Consider the following 26,350-nt stretch of genomic DNA (forward strand, 5'->3'; position numbering starts at 1 on the left):
TTGAAACATATACATTAGCTTGGATTTAACTTTGGACAATAAATCTACATTAACACCTGCCAACAGGAAATCATCAACATACAACAGAAGATACATACACTCACCATTATTTTTATACACATAGAGACACTGATCACTATGACATTGACTAAAACCGAGGGACTTAACCGTGCTATCAAACTTCTTGTTCCACTCCATGGGCGCCTGCTTTAAGCCGTAGAGTGTCTTGTTTAGTCTACATACCTTACTGTAATCTTTGAGAACTAAACCTTCAGGGGGCCACATATAGATTTCCTCCTTGAGGTCCCCATTCAGGAACGCGTTTTTGACATCAAGCTGGAACACTGTCATATTTTGTTGATTAGTTAAGCTAAGAAATATCCGTACAGTAATTAGTTTGGCGACAGGAGCGTAGATCTCATGAAAATCGACTCCAGGCTTTTGACCACACCCTTTAACTACCAGCCTGGCCTTGGCCCTCACCATCTCCCCTTCTCCATTCTCCTTTGCTGCAAAGACCCACATGCAGTTAAGTGGAGTTTTTCCATCAGGCCTGTCGACCAGATCCCACGTATTGCTGTCAACCAGGGATGTCAATTCCTCCGACACAGCCTCCCTCCATATATGAGCATCCTCCCTTCCCTCAATTGACCTGTAGGAATCAGGGGCATTACTACAACAGCTCAATGCAGACAAGGCAATCTCCTGATCGGTAAGACACAAGTTTCCTTCCTGGGGAGGTACAATAAGTTCACATTCACATTTGTCAACAAATTCAGCAATCAAGGCCATAGTAACATAATCTTCGAGATGCTGTGGACGGACTCGCACCCTTGCACCTCTCCTTACTCCTTGAGGGTGCTCCTCGTCGAACTCCTCAACCTGGAAATCAGGAATCGCTGGCCCCTCCTGAGGGACAGCCTCGTCACCCCCTCCTGGCACTGGCTCCTCATCAGCAATATCTTCCTCATCAGCAACATCTTCCTCATCAGCAACATCTTCCTCATCAGCAACATCTTCCTCTCCAACCTGTAAGTCTGGTTCGTTCTCTGAACCATATATCCAATCTTCTTCATCATCAAACTTATTTCTACTTTCATCGAACACAACATTTCTTGCAAACATAACTTTCCTGTCAGGAATACACCACACCTTATATCCATTGTCGCAGTAACCCAACATAACACATTTCTTATTTCTGTAATCAAATTTTCCGTTCAGGAGTTCCTTTGGTGTTTTCACATAGCCCACGCACCCAAACACTTTTAGGTGGGAGACTTTAGGCTTTTCCCCGGACCACAGTTGGAATGGAGTGACCTCCTGGTTAATAGCCCGAGTTGGTGACCTGTTTAACAGATAGACAGCAGTTAGTACAGCTTCGGGCCAGAAACTCTTCCTGAGATTGCTACCAAATAACATGCATCTAGCTTTATTTAGGATTGTGAAATTCAGTCTTTCTGCAACTCCATTATTTTCAGGTGTGTATGGAATATTAAGCTCCATTTTAATGCCCTTTACTCTGAACAACTCCTGGACTTCATTATTTACATATTCGCTTCCATTATCACACCGAAATACACTAATACCATGACCAAACTTTGCATTCACTCTGGCAATGAAAGACTCTAAGCATCTAAACACCTCGCTTCTGCTTTTTAGTAGAAACACCACTATAAAATGGGAAAAATCATCAATTAGGGTCATAACATATTTGAAGCCGTTGTATGCAATGGGACGGATAGGACCACATAGATCACTATGAATTCTCTCCAGTACTCTGGTGGTCCTCGGCCTAGAACCTGGAAAGGGGGATTTAACCTGTTTTCCCTGTACACAAATATCACAGAATTCACGACCTTCACACTTTAGTCTCACCATACCTTCCACCATCTGAGACACTTTCTTCAAATTGTCATTTCCTGGGTGACCAAAACGTTTGTGCCAAAGTCGTTCCTCTTCAGTCAGAAGCGACAACTCACCACAGTCTGTTGACGTTAAAACATTGAATTCATACAGGTTAGTTTCCCTTTTTCCTGTAGCAACTAAGGACCCGTTATCATAGATATTGCACTGGCTATTCCAGAATGCAATCATATAACCCTTATCGTCTAATTTAGAAATAGATAACAAATTATGTGAAAGACAATCTACCACAAGGACTTCCATGTCAAGTCTTTGGTCCACTCCATGGACTTTCACCCAACCATACAGAGTTCCTTTGGACCAGCCTTTTAGAGCCACTCCAGACTTTGCAACTTGGATCACCACTGGTTTTTCCAGCCTCACTAGGTTAGAGACCGGCACATCAGGTCTGACCAGATGTCTCGACGCACCAGAGTCCAAAATAAACCTGACTTCAGTAAGTTTCTCGTCGACTCGTAGAGCTAAAACATCAGCAGTTAGTTTTTCAAAATCAGATTCTACCACAACTACCTCGTCATCCTCCTTCCACATGAAGCTGAAGCTCTTGTCAATCACTCCGCCGTTGTTGTCGTCTGCTGGAGCTTCTGCTGCGTTCATGGCCCGGCTGTTGTTTTGATGTCCACCGCCACGGCCACCTCGACCGAAGCCTCTGAGTCCCCGTCCACGGCCGGATGGAGCGCCTCTGGAGGGGGGAGCTGCCGTTGGCTGCGCCCTCTCCGCGTAGCCGCCTCGATGTGCCTGCCCGCCACCCCGGCTGGAGCGCCAATTTTGAAATTGGCCACGGGCACGGGCACGAGCAGCCGCCTCTCTGACCTGGGAGATGTTCTCTTCACGAGTCTCGCAGTCCTTCCGCATATGCCCGAGACCACCACACCTGTGGCAAGAGTACGGTTGGGTCCGATGGCCCTTGGCAGAGAAAGCCGACTCAGCTTTCGGGGCACGCTTCTGCACCGGTCGACTCTGCTCATACTCCTCGATCCTCAGACGAGCAAACGCGAGAGTCAGCCTCGACGCCTCCACGATCCGTATGGCGGACACAATACTCTCGTACTCCGGCGGCATGCTGAAAATGAACTCCAGCACTGTGTCCATTTCGTCCTTCACAGCCCCAGTCTGCCGGAGCTCTCGGAGCGTCTTGTCAAACTCCGTGCAGTACTCCCGGAATGTTGAGGAGGCCGGTCTGTACTTCAGGCTCATGTACTTTTTCATGATGGCCGCTCTGCTGAGACATGTCGACCGCTCGAAGTTTGACTTCAAGGCATCCCATGCCTCCTTCGCGGTTTTGGTGCCTTTCAGACACTCAAGCTGACAATCCGCGACCCTGCTGACGATAAAGTTTAGGCACTTTAGGTCGCGCTTCCTGGCGTCCTCCCGAGCCTCTGCCTTCCGCCGCCTGACTCTGTCCGAGTCGTCCTCATGGTCCTCCAGTGGCGCCTGGAGCGACACCAAACCGGTCTCGGCCAGTTCCAGCACATCCTCCTTGCGGAGGAACACTTCCATGCGGAACTTCCAATCATCGTAATTCCTGCCATCAAACAGCGGAACACGGAAGCGATTTTCATCCTCCATGATTGTTCCTAGAAGAATACAAAGCACATATAGTTACCACTCTCCACAGGGCACCTAACCTCTCTTATTCCCGCGCAACACGCGTGTTTGGAGAAGGCCGTTTAACCTCACTTGAGGCCGGCACATCTCCTTCCTCTAAGGTTTCCACCCAGAGTGTACATTCCTCCTGTGTTTATCAGGAGTTCCTTCCAGTTATTGGAAGTTTCCTTCAGTTATTGAAGTATTCCTCCAGTTATTGGAGCATTCCTCCAGTTATTGGAGTATTCCTCCAGTTATTGGAGTATTCCTCCAGTTATTGGAGTATTCCCAACCGGTGATCAGCCGGTGGTGCACAATTCCAGTACAAGTACCGTCCATAAGAGTTAATTTCAAGCACAATACAAGTCTCTCAAATTCCAAGAGACAATTTCGACTCCACCAGGAGTTCGCACATGTACTTACAGTTTTAAGTTTTCGTATCACACGAACCACAGTTGAATTTGATTTTATTTTTTTTTCACTTGATATTTAAGCAGAATACTACTGGGCCCATAACCTGTTGTGATATCAGGTTTGGGGATTTAGAATAACAGATGAAACACGATGAACTTTGGGATCAAGATTTAATACGTCCTTCTCACACAAGGTACACACACAGAGAGGGCCCGGGAACGGACGAAGACACTGGACAGGCACCTGCACTGCCAGGCAGAGATTCCAAGTGATACAAGGCGGAGATCACACCAGGGCGAGATTGCTCATTTCTCAACATATATGACGAATCACTGGATTTGACAATAATTGGTCCCCGTTAACTGGTTCAGATCAGCCTACCCTAAACTGACTCTCTTAATATTAACTGTGATAACGTAGGCCAATCAATATTGTTTTATTCACTGGTTCACAATGAAAGAATGACAAAATGTTTCATAGATATTACTTATAAAATTGAGAATTCATTAGTTAAGAAAAAAGAGATATCGAATAGTGACCCAATCATACGAGTAACCAATTAAGCGATTCAATGCTGGCAATTGAATGTTACTCGACTGAGGGATTCACATTGGTGTGGCATCAGGGAATTGGTGATGACAGTGGGTGCTTCATGAAGACAGTGTAGGAATGTACAGAAATTGAGTCTAGATAGTTGTTTGTAGATTTCAGTGTACTAGTCACAAAAGCTACATTTATTTCAATGCCAAACCTACATTTTCACCTAGAGCTACGCAATTTGGGGCGAAACTTTCTAATTTGAGAGTCATGCGTTTCCCTGCAGTTTTCAGTGCGCTGACTTCAATATTGACTTCTAAATAGTCCCCAGACCCAAAATTTAACCGATTTTGGGTCAAATTTTTTAAATTGAATTGCACATTGATTCTTGCAGTTTTTTGAGTGCTGATAGCAAAAATCACTTCCATTTTGACATCAGACTTATATTTTCATCCGAAACGAGGTCATTTTGGACCAAAATTTTCAAGTCGAGTCTTATATTGTTTCCTGCAGTTTTTGGTGTGCTGAACTCAAAACTGACTTCCAAAATTTTCCCAGACTCACACTTACCCGAATTTTGACCAATTTTGGACCAAAATTTTTAAATCGAGTTTGACATTGATCCCAGCAGTTTTTGGTGTGCTGATAACGAAAATCACTCTCATTTCGACTCCAGACTTATATTTTCATCCCAAATTAGGTCATTTTGGACCAAAATTTTCAAGTCGAGTTTTATATTGTTTCCTGCAGTTTTTGGTGTGCTGAACTCAAAAATGACCTTCAAACTTTTCCCAGACTCACATTTAACCGAATTTTAACCAATTTTGGACCAAAATTTTTAAATCGAGTTTGGCATTGATCCCAGCAGTTTTTGGTGTTCTGATAACGAAAATCACTTCCATTTGTACCCCTGGTCTAAAGTTCACTCAATATGAGTCCTTAAGATGCACATTTCGTCTTCTCAAGCAAAGTCCAAAGTGCACAAACCATGTCAATTCGCTTCGCTCAGCCACACTACGCGCCCAGACTAAACGGCGCGTACCCCTAGTAATACTGGTCGGACATTTTGCGGCCAAGAGGCCGCAACGAATGGACTTATTGCTTCAACGGAATTTTCATCGAGAAAGCTACCCTGTGAGTTCGTGCATACTGGCGTGCCAAAAAGCCCCCCTCTCCCAAAAAAGTATCGGCGCAGTTTTTAGTCAAAGCCCTGTCAGTTCAGCAAAAGTGGCCTCCCGCCCTCTCCGCGACGTCGAGCTGTGCACGTCACTGTTGAATCGACGGGAGCTAAGTGTGGTACCTGGCGTACCACAGTGTACCACGAGGAGAGGCTTGACGATGCAAGACAAGATTCATTACGTCCATTTGTAGTCACCTTGCTGGAGTCTGTACAAAGTCATACTTAGTTGCACAACAACTGCACGTAAGCCGCGCATGTTAGGCTTAGGCAGCCAGACTCCAGCAGTATAAAGAGGTGCAACATCGATGTTGAGTCAGTTCAGCCATAGCCCCCAGGTGCCTAGACCGTTGATCCAAGTACGTAGTACTTATGACAGATAGTGCATTCAACAAAAATGCGTTGTTCCCATCGTTGCAGTCGCTGAACCTAGCGATTAATTTTTTCAGTTTGCGAAAAGGCAGTAGTAAGCTGCGCTCCAGGAGGAAACGACTGAGACATTTGGCGTCTGCCGGATCACGATTACATCGGATTACCTCGGATGACAAAACTAGTGTCAAGTCGCTTCCCCTGGGATGCGCTGCGACAGTGCCCGTCGGTGTGTTCCGCGGAGCTGAAACACCAAAACAACAAAAGACCTTCTGTTGTTGTTGTCGTTGCTGTTGCTATTGTTGTCGTCGTCGTTGTTGATACTGTTGATGACTTTCATTCTTAGACTGGAACTGCGACAGGGAGAGCGGGAAAGGGCGTTCTGAGGGTTCAGAGAACTTCGTTCGGCAACAGCTACCTTTTAAAATACTAAACGAAAAACCACAAAAAATAAAAACAGGTGGTGTGTGTTTGTGTTTCCCAGCGGCGGCCGGGACGAAGGACGAAGCGGCGCAACTTGACACTGCCTCGCGCTTGGCGCTCCGCTCCGCACTGCTCCGCAGCCACCCTTTGTTGGGGTAGTGATCCGATTTGAATAGCAAGGGCGGCCAGCGCGCGCGGGATGCGTTTTGTTTGAGTCGCGCTCGCACGAGGCCTGCACGAGGCGCTGTAACAGTGTGCCCTCGCCTCGCTACCGGCCAAATTAGATTGCCGAGTCGGGCTTGTTCTGCCGGTTCGTGCGCGCCGGAGCACGGCCGGGGCGGGCGGTGCGGCAATACGGCGGCACGGCCGGAGCACGGCAGCACTGGCAGTACGGAGCGCGGGCTCCGGATTTGAGATTAGGCGCTCCGTCAACCAGCACTCCTCCGGCATCTTTGATCTCTTGCTTACTTGGCCGGGCCATGTCAGAGACGTGTTTGCTCGCCTGCCTCCCACCGGCCGCACTGAGAGAAATATGATTGGACCCCACGACTAAAAGTTAAGGTGTGGTACCCCAAACTTTTTAGGCTCATTTGCCTTGACTAAAATATTTGTGGTTGGGACTAAACAGCGATGTCTCAACAAGGCGTGGCAGCTAAACACATTCAAAACTCTATTAAAACAGTTTACGGGTGACAGCTAAACCATTCTTCCGGAGAAAGGAACAACGTTTAGATGGATCTGTGAAGTGATCTTGTCATTTCAGTAAAGGCGTTGGCTCGCGCCTCGGTGGCTCGCGCGCAGACCATGACCGGCCGGCGGGGATTCCCGGCGGGAATTCCAAGTGGTGCTCCGCTTTCTTCCCGTGCTTCCCCTCCCCGCCCGTCATCCTCGTTGTCTGGCGTCGCTCGCGTCGCGGACCGTCGCGGACCGTCGCGGACCGTCGGGGGCCGTGGCGGACGAATGTGATCCTCTTCTCGGGTGTTGACAGGAAGAGTCTGCGAGTCGAGTCTCCGCGGGTCGGTGGCGAGTTGGCCGCTACCCCTCTCATCATGCCTCATTTTAAATTCCGCTTCGCCCCCGGCTTTCATCTCGCAAGAATACAGCGTCCTCAAAATTGAATTTGCCGCCGTTTGTGTTGGCGCGGCGGGGCGTGGCGGGGCGTGGCGGATGTGGGGCGTGGGGCGTGGGGCACAGGAGGGGGGGGGGGGTCACGGTCGCCAGCCGCAGTCCGCGCGCTGAATACGGACGCCGGCGTCCATGTTCTGGATTCGGATCAAAAATGCAATAATTTTTCCGACATTGTCCTCGCTCATTCCGACGTCCCGACGTCGAAACCGACTGAATTTTTTAAGCTAAAGTGACAATGAAGAAAAACATTTTCACGCGGATTAGAAAACCAAACAGGATTTTCTTTGCTATGGTGAAACTGGTTTGGCGAAAGTTGCAAGCGCAGCCACACTCGCAGCTTCCCGCCGCGGCTGCGGCGTCACGCCGACAAGACTCATACATAATGACGAGCTCTCTGTTTCCGGAACACTTTGCGGTATTGACAGACCGTCTCCGGCGGTGTGTTGCCGGACTTGGACCGCAGGAATGGCCAGGCACGCCCAGGCACGCCCAGGCACCCCCAGGCACGGCCTTCCAGTGTGCCGTTCTTAAGTTTTCCGCGATGATTATTCCAGCCAATCCCCGGAGTAAACAGCCGGGCCGCTGCGCTCCCCACCCGCCGCCCCACAGCCCCCGCCGCCCCCGCCCCTTGTTCCGCGATCCCAGTCCCGCAGTCCTCGGTTTGCTCAAGAAACGAGTTCGGGTGTTATCTGTCCGCCCTGAAAGCCGCCCCCGCCTGCCGAGCGATTTAGAAGAGCAGTTTCGTCGCTCTGTCTCTGTCGCACTCCTGGGCGTCGCCACAAAAGCGTGAGAGGGACAGTTCGATGAACCGCCGATTCAAATCGCTCGACCGCGCCACTTTTTCATGGCGGGGAAGATCGTCGCTTTGTGGAGAACCGATTTCGATTGCCGTGCCACGCCACGCCGTATCACGCTGCATACGAGTGTGCGGACGAGGGGAACGAGGGGGATGAGGGGAACAAGGGGGATGAGGATAAGGAGGGGGATGAGGGGGACAAGGGGGATGAGGATAAGGAGGGGTATGAGGGGGACAAGGGGGATGAGAGGAACGAAGGGGACGAGGGTGACGAGGGGATGAGGGGAACGGAGGGGGATGAGGGGCACGAAGGGGATGAGGGGAACGAAGGGGATGAGGGGGACGAAGGGGATGAGGGGGACGGAGGGGATGAGGGGGACGAGGGGGATGAGGGGAACGAAAGGGATGAGGAGGACGAGGGGGATGAGGGGAACGGAGGGGGATGAGGGGGACGAGGGGGATGAGGGGAACGAAGGGGATGAGGGGAACGGAGGGGATGAGGGGGACGAGAGGGATGAGGGGAACGAAGGGGATGAGGGGGACGAGGGGGATGAGGGGAACGGAGGGGGATGAGGGGGACGAGGGGGATGAGGGGAACGAAGGGGATGAGGGGGACGAGGGGGATGAGGGGAACGGAGGGGGATGAGGGGGACGAGGGGGATGAGGGAAACGAAGGGGATGAGGGGAACGAAGGGGATGAGGGGAACGGAGGGGATGAGGGGGACGAAAGGGATGAGGGGGACGAGGGGGATGAGGGGGACGAAGGGGATGAGGGGGACGAAGGGGATGAGGGGAACGGAGGGGATGAGGGGGACGAGGGGGATCAGGGGGCGAGGGGGGCGAAGGGGACGAGGGCCTAGGGAGACGACGGGGACGTGGGAGGACGAGGAGAAAACGCAGGGAACGCGGGGAACGCGGGAAATGCGGAGAATGCGGAGAAGATGGAGATCGGATCCACAAAAAAAAGAGAATAAAACAAACAAAAATACAGGATCTTAAAGCGAGCCCCCGTCCCGGCCCCCGCGCTCCGGCGCGCGATTCGTTTTGTTCCTCCCCGTTTTATATTGGAACTTGGCATGTCCATGCCGATCTCGTCAGCCGCCTTGCTCGCTGAAAAGCCATTACCGTATCGGAGGGCGTCGCGCCGGGCGGCCATGCAGGGGCTGGGGCTGGCGAGCTCGTGGAGCGACGCCTTGGCCGGCCTTGCCGTCCGTCCACTCGGTCCACACCTGAGCGGCCCGGCCCGGCCCGGCCAGTTTGCCCCAGCAGTAGTGGAGGCTGGAGGTCCGTGGCGCCAGCGGTAACCTGATGAGCAAACGTAGCCTCTCCCCCCGTCCAGGGGGTGGGCGCGGCCCGGCGCGGCCCGGGGCCACTGCGGAACGGCCAAGCCAAACAGGCCGGCCCAGCAGGCCGAGCAGGCCGAGCGGCCGGTGCCGGTTGCGGGCGATGGTGCGACGGGGAGGGGGGGGGGACTCGTGCTGCGCCTGCTGGAAAGTCTGCGCCGCTCCCTCCTTCCGGCGGCATCAAATATTCATTACGAATTTGGTTGAATTTTACAGGACTGAGGTGAAAGCTGCAGCGCAGCGTGGCGTAGGGGGAAGGGGCGGTGTGGGCCTGCGCCGTGGAAGGCCTCCGAATGGCCCGACGTGCCGCACTCTCAATGTCTCACGGTGAAAAGCTGCAACAACAACGTAATATGGTGGATATTACGGTATTCTCCAGGAAATTGGATAAAATATCTGTAAGGAACAATCAATATTCAGAGGTCAGTTTAGAGAGGTACGGAGTACGATTTCCCGCTTAAGTTCAGACCTAATATTGCCGCGAAGTTAGTCACGACGGTGGTAAATGTGTACAAATAGTGGTTTAGGGCTTGTGGTTTAGCGCCCGTGGCTGAATCGTAGCGCCCCGTGGCCTTGCCTTGGCCACGGCCACGCTGCAGGCCTGCAGGCCAAGGGTCACAAATGCTCAGGATCCATTGCGAGATTCAGAGCCAGGCCAAGAGCCAGGCCAAGACCCAGGCCAGTGGCTACGTGCCACAGGGCCGCGGGACCGCAGGGGTCGCCTTGGTGGTGGTGGGGGGTGGCCGCGCTAGGTCAGGCCAGGTCAGACCATCGCCAAGGTGGAGAGGCGGTTGCAAATTATTTATCGTCTCCAGACATTAGCATTCTGGTGTGAGAGAGAGAGAGAGGGGGGGGGGAGCGAGAGAGAAGTGAGAGACGACAGACAGAAAGGGACGGAGAGATGGAGAGAGCGAAAGAGAGAGAGACAGGGCTGGCGCGGTCGAAGTTGGACCGCACGGCGGAGAGGGCGTCGAGTGGTTCTGAGGGCTTCAAGATCCGCGATAAGCTAGATCGGGGCGGGGCCCGGCGGGGCCAGCTTATTGCTGGCGCGGCAGTGGTTCCATCTCGGATTGGAAAATTTGCCATCTGCAGCCAATGAAGGGCGCAAGAGGCTCGCTTCCTCTCTGTGGACTTCCTCTGCAGTGCAAACAAGGCCAGAGCGCTGCACTCCCAAGTCGAAGGAGGAAATGCGCAGCAAGCTACTGGTGCAAGCCGGGGCTACTGCTAGCCCGGGCAAGCCTCTGCACCCCCGCGGCGTCCACACGCGGCCTCTACAGCCCGCCTCTTCCGTTCTCAAGCGAGCTCTCGCGAATCGCGCCCTCGCTTTGGATCGATTCGATTCAGTTGGCAAAGAGTAATAACAGCCAAGTGTAGGCTCTCGAGGCAGGCGGCCGCGGCCCTCTTTGTGTCCCCCTCCCCTCCACTTGGAGGCCGCCCCGCCCCACCCCGCCCCGCCCCGAGCCCACCCCGGAGTCTGGTGCAATCAGCTCGAAAATGGAGGCAGGCTGGCAGGCTGGGAGGCATGCAGAGAGGCAGGCAGTCAGGACGGCGGTGACTGCGTAAGGGATCCTCTCTGTGCGCCGCGGGCAAGGCAAGGCAAGCCGCGCTTAACGCGCCGCCTCCCCATTCCCACCACGCGTGTGCGCAGCACAGCGGCACCGCGGCACAGCTTGCGAGGCGTTCCGGGCACCACTCGAGACGAGACGCGCTTTGCCCGGCTTTTCCCGGCTTCGCCGCTGAACGGATTATTATAAGTGGGCCGAGCCAGAAGTGCAGTGCGGACGCGGAGCGTCTCCATCCATCGCCAGTCGTTGGCGGCGACGCGGCGGGCCGAGGCGGGGGCAGACCCCGACCACCCCGACCACCCCGACCACTCCGACCACCCCGACCACCCCGACCACCCCGACCACCCCGACCACCCCGACCACCCCGACCACCCCGACCACCCCGACCACCCCGAACACCCCGACCACCCGGCAGCGCTGCACAAAGCCACACGGGCTGTTGCTGGAGGGCCGGAAACTTAAAACAACGGAGCCCACCGTCGCCGCGATTTTGCCTTTGTCCGCGAGGGGCACTGCCACTGTGGCACTGTGGCACCCTTGTTCGTTCTGTTCTCGACTCCACAAGTGGCGCGACGCTGCGTGCTGCGCTACATTGTAATTCGGGCCTCCTGCGCCCCGGCACGGACTGCCGAGTGGCTGGCCCCTTTACATGTTGGGCTGCTCGGCAGGCCCGGCAGGCAGGGGGTGCGGCGGGGCCAGGGCAAGGCCCGCCGGCCAGTCAGCTGCTGGACTTGAAGCCTATTCAACCCCGACGCCAACACTGTCTACTACCAAGTGCGGCGCGTGTGTGCGCGCCTGTGTCTGAGCGCCTACCCCCTCGCGCCGGGGGGAGTCCCACCGCGTCCCATTGGGGTCCCATTTGCCGGTGCGTGTGCGTGCGTGACTGCGTGCGCATGCGTACCTGATGCGTGTGCGCGCGAGTGTCTCTGTATGGGAGAGAGGGGCTGTGAGGCCCGTATTCCAGCAAGAGTCGTTACGGAGCGCCGTGTTGGAAGCACCATGACGCGCGTAATGCGTCGCAGGGTCGCCCGCACGGCGCGCACTCACACAACGCGACACACACACACACACACACATGCGGGCGCATGCAGCATCAGCCATCCTCGCGCTTGTTTCGCGCGAAATCACTATGGCAGGCGCCACTGCCGAGCCAGCCGTCTGATTCCGAACACTGCTTCGTCACTCTGTCTCTCTTGCACCCCTACGGACCGCCCCATGAGTGCAAGAGAGACAGAGCGACGAAAGCAGTGCTCGGAATCAGACGGCAGCGACCTCGCGCCACGCTCCGCACGGACGAGGCGAGGCCGGGCAAGGCACCCCGAACGCCTGCAAACGGCAGGGTAGGCAACGCGCCACGCCGCCGAGCGTGCCACTGCGGGGTGTTGCCTACCCGGCTGTCTGCAGGCGCCCGGCGATGAATTGATGGCCCGCCACTGAGCCGCCCCCGGCAACGCTAGTGCCGCCCCGCTAGTGCCGCCCCCCAACAGCAGTAATTATTCTTTGCCGATTCCGCTGTCACGTGTAGCGCCAGCGGCGGGGACGAGGGCAGGCCGTGCGGTGGAGCGAGGGCGGCGGGGGCGGCGGGGGCGGCGGGGGCGGCCGTGGTGGGGCGTGACGTGGCGTCAGGCTGTGACGTCAGGCCGTGACCCCGCGCTAGACATGCATGGCCCCGTTTCGGCGGCACACGGTTGATTTGTGTGCGGGCGGACGCGCTCGGACACGAGTGGCACTACCGAAATGCAGGCCGGCTGCGCCGCTGCGCCGCTGCGCCCCGCTCTCGTGCAGTGCAGGTGCAGCGTCGCAGCGCCGCGTGAAGCAATCGATTAAAGCAGTGCTTGCGCCTCCCCGCCCATCCGGACCCGAATCCGGACCCTTGCACCCTGGGACCCCGGACCCTCGGTGCCCTGCGCCGTGAGCGCTGCGTCTGGCTGCCCTGCGTCCCTTCCGGCGCAAGGCAGGGCCAGGGTAGGGCGGGGCAGGGCGGGGCAGGGCAGGGCGGGGCAGGGCGGGGCAGGGCAGGGCAGGGCGGGGCAGGGCAGGGCAGGCGAAGTGCGAGGCGGCGCCGGATTGAGGCAGGTGGCTGGCTGTGCGAGCGGCGCGGCTTCGTCACCGCGCCACCACACGACGCCGCCACACATCCGCGCTCGGAACACAAAGCGGGCCAATTTGCACCTGCCGCGCGTTCTAATTAATTAGACCGGCTAGAGCCGATGGCGGTGCGGTGCCGTGCGGTGGGGCGGGTGGCGCGCGGCGTGAGCTAAGACACCCGGCGGCGACGCGCTGGGACACCGGGGCGGCTCGGCTCGGCACCCCTCCGCGCGCGCGGTGATGTAACGTGTTCGGCAAGGGTGCCACTGGGGTCGCCCCACCGCACCACTCCGCAGCCCCCCTTCCCAAGAAAGAGGAGAAATACAATACCTGTCATTCGCGCGCGAAACCCCAAACCGCGCCGAGCAGAGACAACCTGAAAGAAAATAACAACGACGAGCGAAACCGGTTCTCGGAGACTTGAGACGTTTGTTGCGTCATGTGCTCCGCTCCAGCGTGGCGTCCAACGAGTTCTTGCTGCGCCACTGGCGGCGGTGCCGCGGCCGCTGCCCGGATTATTGGGATTGCTGGCTATGCATTACTGCGGGAGACAGCCGCGCCGCTGCGCCAATCTAACCTCGCCTCATGAATGTGGTTTTGTTGCAGGCATCATCACGAGTGGTGGCGTCCGCATGGGCGGGGGCGGGGGCGGGCCCGGGCCGGCCGGGGTCGGCGAGCGCTGCAGCCCGGTGGCTCACCACAAGAGCTCCGCCGAGAGCGTGCCGGGGCTGGCGGGGCTGGGAGGGGGGCTGGGAAGCTTCGGGGGGCTCGGCCGCCCCTACGGAGGCCCCTACCCCCACCCCCAGGCCCGGTCCGTCTCGCGCCAGAGCCTACTGGACCTGGTGGGATGCCGCCTGGGGGTGGGCAGGAACCAGCGTCAGCACCAGGTGAGTCAATCTCACTACTCCCAAAACTTGTTTCATCAACTCACAACTGAAGCCAGTTGCGAAAATCCTCGCTGAATCGTTGGTGTGCTCCGCGTTTGATTGCGAGGCTTCGGCCTGTGACCGTAATGTGGCTAATGCTTGTCCCAGCAGAGGTACTTCTCGTCGTCGCGGGACTCGCTGGCGGCGAGCTACGTGAACCGCGCCGCGACGGCCTCGGAGCTGGACCTGTCGCGGAAGGCGCGGCGCCGCGAGCTGCGGGGCCGCCTCAAGCTGCCGGCGGCCGTGGCCAGCATGACGGGGTCCTCGATGGGGGACTCCCGGGCGGGCATGGGCGCCCACGGCGCGGGCCCCATGGGCTCGGGGACGGCGCTGCTGCCGCGTGGCTCGGTGGCGCACGGCAGCGCGGGCTACGGCGGCATCCAGCACCGAGGCAGGGGCAGCACCACGGCGACGCGGGGGCCGGGCAGGCCGCACCCAGGCCCGTCGTGGTCCTTCGTGTTCGACCCTGCGGGCCGGCTCTGCTACTACTGGTCCATGGTTGTCTCGCTGGCCTTCCTCTACAACTTCTGGGTTATCATCTACCGCTTCGCGTTCCAAGAGATCAACCGTGAGTATTTCTGCAGTGTAGTCCCGCCCTTCATTGCTTCCACTTCCAGCTTCACCCTCCACTGGCGCTTCTTCTGTACCGAGGCGTCGCCGAGCGTCCTTTGTCCCCTCTGGAATGTTGACCACGGCAACCTCTCGCGTCGCCTGCCACTCATCCAGTTCCATGACACGGATTCCATTGAATGGAATGGCATGGAATGGCAGTGCAGTGGCAAGGGAACGCCGTCAAAGTTAAAACGAGGCACTCCTTTGCGAGAGTTGCCGAGTGCAGCCCCTGTCCGCAATCAGATTTACAACTACTTTCTGTGTAATTGACATTTCGCTGCGGAAGTTGGCGTCGCGACGTCAAAGTTGGCAACTTGTCCGCCTCGCCGACGCAGTGCCCGACGCAAGGCCCGACGGCTTCGGAGTGCCCGCTTATTGCTTCGTCCACCGCGGGGGCCTTGACGGCGGCGGCGGCGCGGTGTTGTTGGGCGGGAGTGGTCGGAGTGGCCGGGGTCGCCTCAGGGGCTGCAGGCCCGCCACAATGGAGCCGGCCAGCCGACGGCCAGCGAGGACAAAGTTTGGCAGTAAACCACGCCCCGTCCGAGCACGCCGCGCCGCCGTGCCTCCGTGCCAGTGACCGCGTGTGCGCCTTCCGCCCCTCCATGGCAACGCCTTCTCGGCTGTATCACGACACTGATTCTTGTTTCTGCTGCAGGAGAGTCGATAGTGGTGTGGTTCTGTCTGGACTACCTCGCCGACTTCCTGTACGTGGCCGACATCGTCTTCCACTTCCGCACCGGCTACCTGGAGGACGGGGTGCTGCAGACGGACGCGGGCAAGCTGCGGCAGCACTACATGAACTCCACCACCTTCTACATCGACTGCTTGTGTTTGCTGCCGCTAGACTTCCTCTACTTGTCCATTGGCTTCAACTCGGTGCTGCGGGGGTTTCGCCTCGTCAAGATCTACCGCTTCTGGGCCTTCATGGACCGCACCGAGAGGCACACCAACTACCCCAACCTCTTCCGGTCCACCAGGTGCGGTCTGCCTTCCAGGAGCCACCGAGCCCCGCCCCGCCCGGCCACTGCAGCTCTGCTTTTGTTGCAGCCTCATCCACTACCTTCTAGTCATCTTCCACTGGAACGGCTGCCTGTACCACATAGTGTACAAGAACAACGGCTTCGGCAGCAAGAACTGGGTGTTCGGGGACCACGACAGCGGAGACGTCGTCAAGCAGTACCTGCAGAGCTACTACTGGTGCACTCTCGCGCTCACCACGATAGGTAAGCAGCATGCCTCGCTCTGTCGCGCTCGGGCCCCAATGCCCTCGAGCGATGTTTGGTTTCCTCAGCGCGTGGCTGCAGACACTGCAGAGCAGCGGGCTTCTCCCGATCTAATGAGCGTCCTTTGGTTCCGCTCCGCGCCCTGCAGGGAAAGGCGGACGCGAAGGGTCTCCGATTAGACAGACCCTTCAGGCCCTTGAGATGTTGTTACTAGGCACTCGACTGGGGGTGTCTGCTGCAGAGACGCGAAGCAGGGACGGGCCAAGAGGAGGGCGAGGGGAGGGGGGCAACCGCACCCCTATGCTCGGCTCGGCCCGAGGCCCGGCCCCTCACTGTCAACCTGTTGCACGGCACGCCCCCTCCCCGCAGATACCAGTGTGAGGGGCGCGGTTGGACGGCCTTCCTGGAAGACAGCGATCGGTGCGGGGGCGGCACGGAGGTGGTGAGGGGCGGGTGCCTGTTTTCCCCTATCCCAACGTCCCGTCGGAGTGTTGGAGCATGTCAGGGCTAACGTGGCTTCCCTCTGTTCGCAGGAGACCTGCCGAGGCCACGCTCCAAGGGCGAGTACATGTTCGTGATAGGACAGCTGTTGTTCGGCCTACTCCTGTTCGCCACGGTGCTCGGCCACGTCGCCAACATCGTGACCAGCGTCAGCACGGCGCGGAAGGAGTTCCAAGGTGAGTCCAGCGCCAAGGCCTTGCCGCCTTGCCGTCGGCGAAGGCACCGTGTCGTGCCAGACACGCGCCTCGAACAGGCGGAATACACAAGGAAAACTGGGACCAGATACCCTTTAGGTCGCATGGGAAAGGAAAGGCACGGAGTCGTGTGTGTGTGTGTGTGTGTGTGTGTGTGTGTGTGTTTGTGTTTGTGCGAGTGCGTGTGGAAGTGTGTGGGGTGGGGGGCAGGGCATCAAAGGGCAGCCATCGTGAGGGACTCCGGCGGACACGCCCATTTCACCGGCCCCGCTGCGCACACACGCCCCGCCGGGCACACACGCCCCGCGCCCCGCGCCCCGCCAGGCCCGACTGGCGTGACAAGTCGCAATCCCGCTGAGTTGGCGCGCCGACTGATCCCGTCCGTTCCAAAGCCATCCAGTTTGCGCGACCTACAAATGGCTGCATCAGGATCCCGCGTAACGCGTTTGTCGCGGTGAGTTCGGGGGCACGGTTGTAGTAGTGTCCCACCAGCGGCGCCAGCCTCGCCACCCGCGCCAGCCCCGCCACCCGCGCCAGCCCCGCAGGCGTAGCTGAACCTGCGGCCCGCGGGTGGTTGACCAGGTTGACCAGGTTGACCAGGCAGTCAAATGGCGCAGGCTGCGCAGCGCAGACGGGGCGGCGCGAACTGGGTCGTGACGTCAGCCGGCGGCCAGCTCGGCCAGTCCGGCCAGCTGCCCCATCACTCACCGAAGACAAAACGCCTCGTTCCGACCACAAGGACACGCCGGCCGTCACGGCGGCCGTCATGTGCGCACGATGATGACCAGCGACCAGCGCGCCGCAGCGTGCCGCGTCGGAACGGCGGGGGTCGGGCAGCGGAGGCAGAGCATGTGCAGTACAGGGTCGGTGCGCACGAGCCTCGCCGAGAACGACGACACCCGGCCAGCGGGTAAAAGGGGTGAAAGAGGTAAAGGCAGAGGCCACAGTGTGGGCGGCGCTCAGGGCAAGAAATGGCACCAAAAGTACAGTCCGCACACGTCGCGCTCAAACCGAGCTCAAAGGGCGCCGTTCCTTGTCCTCCTCGTCCTCTTTCACGTGCCCCTCTTCCTCTTTCTCGTGCTCCTCTTCCTCTTTCACGTGCTCCTCTTCCTCTTTCACGTGCTCCTCTTCCTCCTTCACGTGCTCCTCTCCCTCTTTCACGTGCTCCTCGTTCTCTTTCTCGTGCTCCTCTTCCTCTTTCACGTGCTCCTCGTTCTCTCGTGCTCCTCTTCCTCTCTTCGTGATCCTCGCCCTCTTTCACGTGCTCCTCTTCCTCTCCCTCGAGCTCCTCGTGCTCCTTGTCCTCCTCGTCCTCCTCGTCTTCCTCTGCACCCCCCCCCCCCCCTTGCTGCTCCGCAAACTTTGACTGCCCTGCGCTGCGTCACCACGACCACTACTACCCTCCCCGCCGGCCAGGCGGCCAGTCGGGCGGCCAGAGCGGCCAGCCGGGCCGCCAGCGCAGCAGCCCGCGGCAACGGAGCGGAAACAAGTTGACCGCCTGAACGTGCTGCTTTTTTCATGAACATGACTCGGAGCGTCTCCGGGCGTCTCGGGGCGGGGGGTGTAACCGATGTTTTAGTGCCCCGGCCGGCCGTTTGGGACATGTGTGGAGCCATGGTGGACCCATGGCCAACAGGCCAAGCCATGGTGGAGCCCACGACCGCGCAGCGACCATATAGACCCCGCCACAGCAACGCGGTGCGCATCCACCCCGCCGGCGACGTAGGGAATATAGGGTAGCTCCAACAACGGCCCACCACGGCCCACCACGGCCCACCACGGCCCACCACGGCCCACCATGGTGCACCAAAGCGCACCAGGTACAAAGTGAACGGGAGATGGAGTGGGGATTGGTCCACGCACACAGCGGTATGCGTGGAGGCGGGTAATATTGGCGCAACCGAGCCGTGCCGTATTGCGGTAGAGGCCTGCGGGAGCGAGGGCCCCGCGGGCTGGGGCTGGAGAGGGGGAAGCAGGGGGAAGCAGGAGAAGGGGAATTGAGCGCTGGAAGCGGGGAAGGGAGAATTATGCGATTTGGCGTGGGAGGGGTAGCAGTTTGGCGCTAGGCGTTTGGCAGGATGTTGCGAGGCAGGAACCGCGGCGCGATGTGGGGAGTGCGGGGCGGGGTGAGGCGGGGTGAGGGGGGGCGACGCGGGGCGGGGCGGGGTGCGCACGTTCCCACGACCTGCATTATACGGTCGCGATGATCGTTAGAAACACAATCAGCTCGCATCGCCCGCCCCTCCGGCCCCTCTGGCCCCTCTGCACTGCGGTGCGTTACACTCCGCAGCACAGCCTGACGCAGACTCTGTGGCATTTCGCGGCACTCTGCTGTACCTGAGGTTCACTCTGCGGTACCTGAGGTTCACTCTGCGGTACCTGAGGTTCACTCTGCGGTACACTGTGCGGTACGTTCCGAGGCACCGGAGCCGCGAGCTGACGTTTGTCTGGGACGAGTAGGAATCCGGGGCGGCGGCTCGCGGCTTAAATGAAAGTGGTTGAGACTCTTCGTGCCTCTGCCTCTGGCGCTGCCTCTGGCGCTGCCTCTGGCGCTGCACCTTGGCGGCCGAAATGGCGAATCTCTAAATCCCCAGGCTGCGCGCGGCGCTGCCGGGAGGATCGCTCTTAAATTGAATGGAAGCCACCGTGGCGTGACGTCATCTCGCTGGCGTGCGCCCCGCCGCCCCACCTCGCCCCGCCCCGCCCCACCACGCCCCACCCCGTCACCTCATCGCCTGACGAAGGGGTGCCGCCCTTTGGGGACGAACAAGGACAGGAAACGTCCTTGTCGCAGCGCTCCACTTTCATGCCATGCACGGGGCGGGGCGGGGCGGGGCGGGGCGGGGCGGGGCGGGCTGCGGCGTGGCGATTCCCGGCATCGTGGCGAAAAAGAGGCGGCCTCGAGGGGGCGTGGCGTGGCGTCGGCCGCGCCGCGCCGAGGTGTTGGCTTACGAGGCCACTCCGCACGGTCTACCTGGGGTGGCTGCGAGGCTTGGGCGCATGTCACCGAAACCCTCGACGGGTACACTCATAAAACAAACAGCAATCCAAGAAAGGCTGAAAAAAAAGTTGCACCATTTATGTGGTCTTCAGTGCCGGCCGGTGGGGTGGGCGATATCGAAGTTTCAGTATCGCAATTGCGGCTTCCCGGTGGAAGAAGAATTGAACCTGCAATTTTAGAGCATGCCCTAAAATTGTGATGAGTTTGAGTCCGTACGCCCCATTATGGACTCCGCCGGGAAATCGGCACGAAAATTAGCCATTTGGGGGATTCTTTTTCCGGCGTTGGTGGGAGGGTTGAGGGTGGGGGCTGTGGGGGCTGCGGGGCTCCCTGCCTCGTTGCTTCCTGTTCACGTTGCCTCGTTGCCAGGCCCTGGGCCAACATCCCACCTGACAGGACCCGGCCCAGCCACCGAGCCCCCTTCCCTGCTTGGCTTGCCGTCGGCCAAAAGGGCTCCGGCATGCCTTAAACTCGCTGACAGGGTGCCGCCGTGCCGAGCCGTGCCGAGCCGTGCCGAGCCGTGCCAAAGAGGGGGCACGAAGTTTCACTTTGGTCTTCAATCCTTTTCCCTTTGCTGCTCGGGGCCTGTTTCCATTGTTTCTATTCGACTATAGAAACTTGCATCGATGGCGTGCCTATGGCCAAAGCGAGTAAGCGCTCTCGGCGGGGCTCTCCGAGGGCCCTGGGAAGGAAGGGGAGGGAGGGGCGGCCTCGTCCCCCGTTGCGCCGACCCCAGCAATAACCCGGCCGGCAGTGCCCGGCAGTGCCCGGCAGCACCGAAACCGGTTTCGGTGTTCTCTGGGGGCAGTGAGTGGGTCGAGCCGATCGGCGCACGCCTCAGTGGCGTAACTAAGTCTCAAACCAAGCAGCCGCGGAGCTGCGGGGCCGTGCGGGGCGGCCCAGTGCCGCGTTCTCTGGGCAGCGCGATGACGGACAGGGACATAGCGGGGACGGCGGTGGGTCGAGGCCGCCCAGCAGACCAGCGCCGCCGCACGCCGCTGCACGCGGCCCCGGGGGCAGACGCAAGGCCCCTTCTGCGGGGCCGTAACTTCATTTGGTTATTACCGAGTTGCCGGCAAAATATTGGTTGTACGGCAGGATAACGAGGGCAGGGGGTCTACCTCGGGCGTAGTGCCCAGGGCCCAGTGCCCAGGGGCCGCCCAGGCGCCGCCCAGTGCACGGAACGTAATTTCCTCCTTTTTCCCCGGGATGGTGTAATAAGTACTTGTCAGGACGGCACGCGGCACGCGGCACGCACCGATGAAGAAGTAGGGAGAAAGACAGGGCTGCTGCCACTTGTCCGTGCCCAGCGCGCTAGCGCTAGCGGCCCCCGCCTGCTCCAGGCCTGCTCCCGAGAGGCTCTCGGCGCCCGCTGCCTGCTCCCACGGCCCCACGGCCCCTCAGCCCCCCGCAGGGCTCTGCGACGCCCTACGTACTCCACCTGCATGATGGGCTCCGTGACGTCACGGCGTCCTCCCCTCGGTGCTCCCCGGAGCGCCCTGCCGAGCACCCCGCCGAGGCCGGGCAAACGACACGCGGCGGCAAAAAGAAACCGGCAAAAACCGTCCCGGTGACAGAGACGAAGACGAGGCCCGGCCATCGGTTTTCCTCTTTCCTTTGTTTCCCTTCTTGCTTCCCGTGGTGGAGCCAAGGGCCGCGTCAACGAGGTGACGAGGGCGTGAACTCCTGGAGTGAATCAAGTGAATCAGGGGCGGCTGGCGTACAAAATTTGTACAAAATTTTGTACAATTTTGTACAAAAATAGCGAAAAATGTGCAGTTTTTGTACGAAAATTGTACGAAAATTTCGTGTGCACAAAAAACTATGATGTCTCGAACAAAATTGTACATAACATTTAGTGTGTACCCAAAACGGTCAAAATTTGCCCTTTTTTTGTTACGGTCAAAACGGTGGATTCGTAAATTTATTCACATTATTGGTTCGTTTCCGAACCGAAGCAGCCCAGATGCGATTCAGTGTGGTTTAAACGGCTTTCGCACACCGGTGGGTACTCCCGCTCAGCCTCCGCCTCACCGGGGGACGCGGCGCGACGGCCGTGCCGCCGCTGCCTTTGTCCGCACCTGGTGACGAGGAAGTTGCGCCCCGCTGGCTTTGGCTTTGGCTTTGGCTTTGGCCGGGCGGGCAACTCCCTGACAAAGAGGCCTCCGCGTCACAATGAGCCTGCCGCTGCGGAACCTGCGCAACCGCCGCCGCGCCCTGGCTTCGCGCGCTTCGCGCTTCGCTCTGTCTGCGCGCTGCCGGCGACTATCAGGCCGAGTGGGCGGCAAGCAATAACGCATTCCCGCGCACTGCCCCTCGATAAATCACAGCCGATGTGTCTCCGAGATATTGCTGCGGGCTGATTCCGGTCTGAAGTTGGAGTCGGGCAGCCTCCCTCCCACCCAGGCGGAACGCCCCGGGGGTGCGAGAGAGGGACAGACACCTCCCGCTCGGAGTCAGTCTGCTGGCGTGGCCGGCCCTGGTCGGGCCCTGCACTGACACGGCAGTCTCGGCTCCCAGGGACGGCCTGCGGGATGGCCTGCGCGACCCGCCAGACGGCATGCTGCCGCACAGTCACCCCAGTTCCCTCTTAGTCCCTCCAAACAACGCGGGTGAAGCACTGAAGAAAGCCAGTCAAACTCCGTTGTGGTACGGGGAATGCTGGGAGAAAACCGTTGAGGGCTCAGCCAGTCCCGTAACTCGGGTAAGTTACCAAGGGTCCCTAAACGGCCTTCTTCACTCCAGGCATTTCGCCATAGTTCTGCACGAGGAAATCTCTCCGTCGTGCGAGGTTTAGAGAGCAGGCTTGACCCGGCGTTCGCGAACCTAACCCGCTTTTTACTTCCTGCCTGGCTGCTGGCGCTGGGCGCTGCTGGTTGGCTGGCCTCGGCTGTGTGCGCTGTACTTTACTTTCCAGAGCGTAGGAATTCCCGGAGGGACCGCCCGCCGGCCAGGCCAGGCCCGCGCAGGGGGGAGCCGTGGTGGTGGGGATAGGGGCAGGGCAGGGCCGGCAGAGCAGGGCCGGCAGGGCAAGGGTTAGCAACAACACACGCCGGCATCGAGCCGCTTTTGAGCTCCACAGGGGCCGGCCCTTGCAGCCGGGCCGGGCCAACACAGCCTGCACGACGCGGCGTCCTGGCAGCTCGGTCCTGGGTGGTCCTGGGCCGGGTAGCGGCGCGGCGGCGCAGGAACTTTCATCCAGCACGGGCCACTCTCTCGCAGCGGGAACTAGGTCTGGCCGAAGACACGGCACGGCCGCAGGGGGCCGCGGGGGGTGGCAGGGGGTGGCAGGGCTCGCCCTCCAAAAGACTCCCTGTCCAACAAAAGGGACAACAAAGGCAGTGCTTCGTCCGTCCGGGCTGCTGGGTTAGCGTCGGAAGCCAAAGGGGAAAAAAGAAACAATTTTCATCTGAAAGTAGGACAGGAGAGTAAATAAGGAAAATTGCATTCTGTCGAAAGAAAACGATCAAAAACAGCTCTGCGGGCAGCATGTCGGAGCCCGGCATTTATTTACAGAAACTGACAGGGACGAACAGGTGCACACACAACGCAGGGCTGCCCGAGCGGATCTGCACTGCAGCACTGCTGCACTGCCATCTCGGGGAGACCAATCGCGTGGCTGCTTTTCGGTTCGCTGGGCTTCCGGAAACCCTGTGCAGCAAACTCCGCTTCGGCCGCCCTTTGTGGAGCCGAATAATACGCGGAGGTCAGCGCTGCGGTGCTGCTGGCCACCACTCTGAAAACCTTACACGCTCTAAATGTTGTACTGTGAAGATTCTCCATTTTATGGAGAAAATGTTCCATATTAAGGTGGTGCAGCTGACTTCGTAACATACCATTGAGAATTCACTGTACCTTATAGATATTTTGACTAATTTTGTTACGAACTTTTTCTTCGTACAACAAAGTAAATTAGTTTGTGCTACGTATTCAAAACTACTTCGTCGCAAGGTTTTGAGCGCGTGTCCAGGGGCCGCCCGGGCAGCAGGCATCGTGACCGCGCGGCTGCCAGCCGGTTGCCTAACTCCCGGGCTGCTCTGCTGCTCCGCCTTGACATGGGAGGCTAGACCACAAATGGACTCCGGCAGGGTAGCGCCAGGTGATTGCCGCAGAACCTGCAGAGCGACGTGCGGGGAGCCCGCTCCGCTTCCCGCTCCGCTTCCCGCTCCGCTTCCCGCTCCGCTTCCCGCTCCGCTTCCCGCTCCGCTTCCCGCTCCGCTTCCCGCTCCGCTTCCCGCTCCGCTTCCTGCTTCTCGCTGCCATGTTTGCCCGGAAGGGCTTCAGCCTCGGCTTCAGCCGGCAGCGAGTCTCGAAGTAATCAAACAGACGCGTGTCTGCCTGATTAGTTTTGTTTGCCTTGTCGGCTACCTGACGGCGCGCTGCTCACCGCAACAAAGTGGATGCATGCCCGCAGTGCCCGCTGCATCCCAGATCCGTAACCAAGTTACTGGTTCTGCGGAGGGCCGGGCAGTCGGGGCGGGGTGGGGTGGGTTGGGGTGGGCCGCCTGATCAGGGCTCATCCCTGCACGCCCTGCGACCCAGGGACCAACGAGTACGGCCCCGAGAAAGGCCCCACCGCAGCTCTCCGCACACCCGGCCTCCACGCTACACGGCGCGGCGGCTCGGCGGTGCAGTTCATCCGGACGCTCTGTGACGCTCTGCCAACACGGCTGGTCCCCGAACCAGGTCACCGCCCAGCCCCTCGTCAAGGTGGACGCGGCCCACAAGTTGTAGGCCAGCGCGTAAAGTTGTTGGCCCGCGCCGACGGCACCGAACCGCACCGGACCGCACCGGACCGCACCGGACCGCACCGGACCGCACCGGACTCGAAGGGTCGTGTTTGATTTGGCCCGGCAAAACAAGCTCCGGCCGCGGGAAGGCCGGCCAGGGCCGGGGGCCGGCACATCCATCGACCTTCCCTCCGCCTTCCGCAGTGGTGTGGCGGCAAAGCCCCGGAACAAGCCACCCGTCTAGAAGTCACTGACGCCGCCGAGGCCCTCACCCAGGCCCTGGCCCTGGCCCAGGCGAAACGCTTTGCGTGCGATTTCGTGCTCAGCGTATGCATTTTGCCTACGATTGCGTGCTCAGTGCGTGCACAATGCGAGCGTGGCCTGCGCGATAGAAATGTTGGGTACTGATTGGGAACATTGAATACAAATATTAAATCAAAACAAAGCATTAAAAGAATCGAAAAAAAGCGGGACAAATAAGGGGGTTGATCTCTCTCTCTACGCCTCACCGTCGCGCGTCGCAAATGCAGTGCTGTCTAATCCGTGCTTCTTCGCGGTCCTCTCCACCTCCAAGCGGTTCGCGCCTGGGTGGTGAGGCTCTCCGAGACTCTCCGAGGCTCTCCGACGCTCCCCGAGTCTCTTCGTCGCCGCACCAACCAAGTTTACAACCGGCGGGCCGTGCAGTCCCCCCATCCCGCCACCCCGCCCCGCGTCCGCGCCAGCGATCCCACACATCCCTGCGCTGCTTCGCCTGCTCGATGCTGCGTGCTGGGGCCCTGGCTGGGGCCCTGGCTGGGGCCCTGGCTGGGGCGCCTTGGTGGGGACCGCCTCGGGGAATAGGCATGTCTCTCAAGGCCCCCTCCCACCCAGACACTCCCAGACACAATCATTCGCACCTATCTGCCGTGCGTGGCTTGCTGCCGGGAATACAAAGCAACTAGAGCGAGCTGGAGCGACGTTTAATGTTCCCCCCAGCGAGTGTCGCGCCTGTCATTCCGAGGTGCTCGTCGTGGTGCTAGCGGTGCTGGCGGCGCGCGGCCCGAGTCGATGCCTGGGAACACGGGCTGCACCGGGCACATTCCGAAACACATTGCCTGTGCTGCGAGTCGGCTAGGCTGGCTCCATGGAGCATGCATGGCTCGGTGGGCTGGACCCGCTGGACCCGTGTGAACGGCGTCCACGTGCTCCCCGGCCACCTGCCCGAGATAGGGCACGCGGCTGCCCGTGGCCCCCACCCCGCCCACTGATTTGCAAGGCTGATTTCTCTTTCGCATATTGCAGAGGTGAACATGGTCCAGGCGGCTGCCGGGGCTGCCGGGGTGCGGTAGGCAATCATTCCGACTCGGGCGGATCGCGCCGTCGCATTCGCCGCCGAAGTTGCCTCGCTCTCTCGGCCCGATACAGCTGTCAAGCCGTCGGGCCGTCGGGCCGTCAGGCGGCCCCGTTAAAGGTGAAGACTTGGAAGGTGGCGTGGGGCGAGCGCTGGGGCACCGCAGCGCGCAGCCGAAAGTCAGTGCAGGGGCACCTTGGCCGAGGCTTAAGCCGAATTTGGTCGTGGCTGGGCGCACGGCACCCTCTGCCCCGCCGCCACGCCGCCCTGCCCCGCAGTAAGCCCCTCGCGGACTACGGTGCCGTGCCGTGCCGGCCGTGCCTGTTGTGTGGGGCATTTGCATGGAGGGGCCCGGGGCCAGATTGACGGAAAGCCGCGCGCCGACCACTGGACAGCTTTCCCAAATTAAGGTACATCCTCGGACTGCTGTGGGGCTGTGCGGGCTGTGGGGAGGTGGTGTTCAAGGAGGAGCCCCGCTCGCCC

General features: G+C 59.4%; 1 protein-coding gene across 1 annotated transcript in view; it reads left to right on the forward strand.

The window, feature by feature from the left end:
• Positions 1–5,844: 5,844 nt before the first annotated feature.
• The window catches only part of LOC117650242 (cyclic nucleotide-gated cation channel alpha-3), a 28,127-nt gene continuing 7,621 nt past the window's right edge, over positions 5,845–26,350 (forward strand). The window contains exons 1-5 of the mRNA XM_034393497.1: positions 5,845–5,849; positions 14,661–14,844; positions 15,544–15,865; positions 15,936–16,111; positions 16,645–16,788. Of these exons, the coding sequence (XP_034249388.1) occupies positions 14,772–14,844; positions 15,544–15,865; positions 15,936–16,111; positions 16,645–16,788 (715 nt within the window). The 5' untranslated portion in view covers positions 5,845–5,849; positions 14,661–14,771. The remainder of the gene's footprint in view (positions 5,850–14,660; positions 14,845–15,543; positions 15,866–15,935; positions 16,112–16,644; positions 16,789–26,350) is intronic.

This window comes from Thrips palmi, unplaced genomic scaffold (assembly GCF_012932325.1).
Source record: "Thrips palmi isolate BJ-2018 unplaced genomic scaffold, TpBJ-2018v1 HiC_scaffold_5, whole genome shotgun sequence".
Lineage (NCBI taxonomy): Eukaryota > Metazoa > Arthropoda > Insecta > Thysanoptera > Thripidae > Thrips > Thrips palmi.